Source organism: Meleagris gallopavo, unplaced genomic scaffold (assembly GCF_000146605.3).
Source record: "Meleagris gallopavo isolate NT-WF06-2002-E0010 breed Aviagen turkey brand Nicholas breeding stock unplaced genomic scaffold, Turkey_5.1 ChrUn_random_7180001948348, whole genome shotgun sequence".
Taxonomy (NCBI): Eukaryota; Metazoa; Chordata; class Aves; order Galliformes; family Phasianidae; genus Meleagris; species Meleagris gallopavo.
This window is the reverse complement of record NW_011210120.1, coordinates 1-1,775: the sequence shown is the minus strand read 5'-3', so window position 1 is coordinate 1,775 and position 1,775 is coordinate 1. Positions and strand designations below refer to the sequence as shown.

General features: G+C 61.2%; 2 protein-coding genes across 2 annotated transcripts; one reads left to right on the top strand and one right to left on the bottom strand.

The window, feature by feature from the left end:
* Positions 1–4: 4 nt before the first annotated feature.
* On the bottom strand, positions 5–1,164 carry LOC104916796 (scale keratin-like; the record flags this gene model as incomplete). The annotated part of the gene is made up of 2 exons (XM_010727802.3): positions 460–1,164; positions 5–350 (listed from the first exon to the last, which is right to left on the bottom strand). A coding segment is annotated over exon 2 (324 nt), but the record flags the coding sequence as incomplete, so codon positions are not given.
* LOC116217763 (scale keratin-like) lies at positions 694–1,770 on the top strand (the record flags this gene model as incomplete). Its single annotated transcript, XM_031557691.1, is given in 4 exon segments — positions 694–725; positions 1,119–1,183; positions 1,186–1,260; positions 1,460–1,770. Coding segments are annotated over 4 exon segments (483 nt in total), but the record flags the coding sequence as incomplete, so codon positions are not given.
* Positions 1,771–1,775: the final 5 nt, after the last annotated feature.

Sequence of the window (1,775 nt, the reverse complement as noted above, 5' to 3'; positions counted from 1 at the left end):
AGCGGGGCAAGGGGCAGGGGCTGCAGGCAGGAGAAGCGTAGGGTCTGCCAAAGGTGCAGAGGCCCCCCGAGCCCTGAGTGGCCCCGGCGCCGTAGAGGCCCCCCAGCCCCAGGGAGCCCCCAAAGGCGGGTGCTCCGGAGGAGCCCACCACGGCTTGCTGGGGGAAGGAGCTGAGGATGGGGCCGGGGAAGGTGACGACGACGGGCGGTGGCTGGATGAAGGCCGTTGAGTCGGGGCACTGGCGTGCGCACAGCTCGTTGCAGCTCTCAGCGATGGGCTGGGGCACGGCAACGCTGGTTTTTGGTGGGCACAGGTCGTAGCAAGACATCTTGGTGTGATGGGATGGAGCTCTGCAAGAGTGCAGAAAGTGTCATGCAGCAGCAGATGGCAGCAGCCCAGGCACAGTGGCCTGAAGCAGGCCTTAATGAAAGGCAGGAGCAGGAGTGCTCTTGGGCTTACCCTGTTCCCAAGGAGAAGGAGGCCAGAGAAGTGCTTTGGAGACCTCTGTGCCGCACCAGCTTTTATCCAAGCTGAGCCATGGCTCATCAACCTCTGGGCCAATGGGCAGAGGTGGCACTCCCTGATGCTGTGGCCGGGGTGGCCTGCTCCTGCCCTCCCTGTGTCAGCAATCCCTGGCTGGACCAGCACAGGCCCCTTTACTGACTGCCCTCTTCTTTCTGCTTTGTAGGCCAAATGTGCGGTGCTGAGCACGCTGTGAAAAAGAGGTGTGCCTGTGATTTGGTATTCCATCACCTCACCCTTATGCAGATAACTGCAGTGCATTTGTCACTCAGATGCTGCTGAGCTGGAGGCATGAGCCAGACCTTCTCCTTGCACAGTGCCGCCGTCCTGCTCCTCCCTGAGTCTCTGCACAGCTGGCATGAGGACACTCCAAAACCAAGGCCCTGGGGAAGTGCTGTGGTATGCAGAGCACTGCCACTCAGCCTTCCTAAAGCTCCCTGCCCTCTTACTGAGGCAGAGAATGAGAGGGCAGTGGGGCAAATTTGCCCATTAGCAGAGGGCTGGAAAGCGTCTCAGAAGGCCAATTGCAGGGGCTGAGAAAGTAGGTGGGGACTGCCAAGGAAATAGTGTCAGCAAAACAGCCCTGTGTCACACAGGGAGGAGATTGGGCTTTGGCTGCTGAGAGCCACGTGCCCCCCTCACAGTCAGCTCCTCCCCATGCTTACCGTCCCCATAAAAGTGTGGTCCTGGGTGAGCACCACAATCCATTACTCTTGCCTGCCTCAGCTTGGGAAAAGGGTAAGTGGCTGTGCTTCCTCGGACACGGACTTGGAGGGGGGTACCGGGGCAGGAGACCAGATTCCGGGTTGTGGCTGTGGCCCTGCAGCAATAGGGGACGCTCTGGCCTGTGGTGTGCTGAGGAGCCCATGTCATGGAAGCTGCTTGGCCAGGGCAACTGCTCACTCACAGCTCCCCTTTTTGCAACTTTGCACTGCAGGCTCATCTCTTCACACCAAGATGTCTTGCTACGACCTGTGCCCACCAAAAACCAGTGTAGCCGTTCCCCAGCCCATCGCTGAGAGTTGCAACGAGCTGTGCGCGCGCCAGTGTCCCGACTCAACGGCCTTCATCCAGCCACCGCCCGTTGTTGTCACCTTCCCCGGCCCCATCCTCAGCTCCTTCCCCCAGCAAGCCGTGGTGGGCTCCTCCGGAGCACCCGCCTTTGGGGGCTCCCTGGGGCTGGGGGGCCTCTACGGCGCCGGGGCCACTCAGGGCTCGGGGGGCCTCTGCACCTTTGGCAGACCCTACGCTTC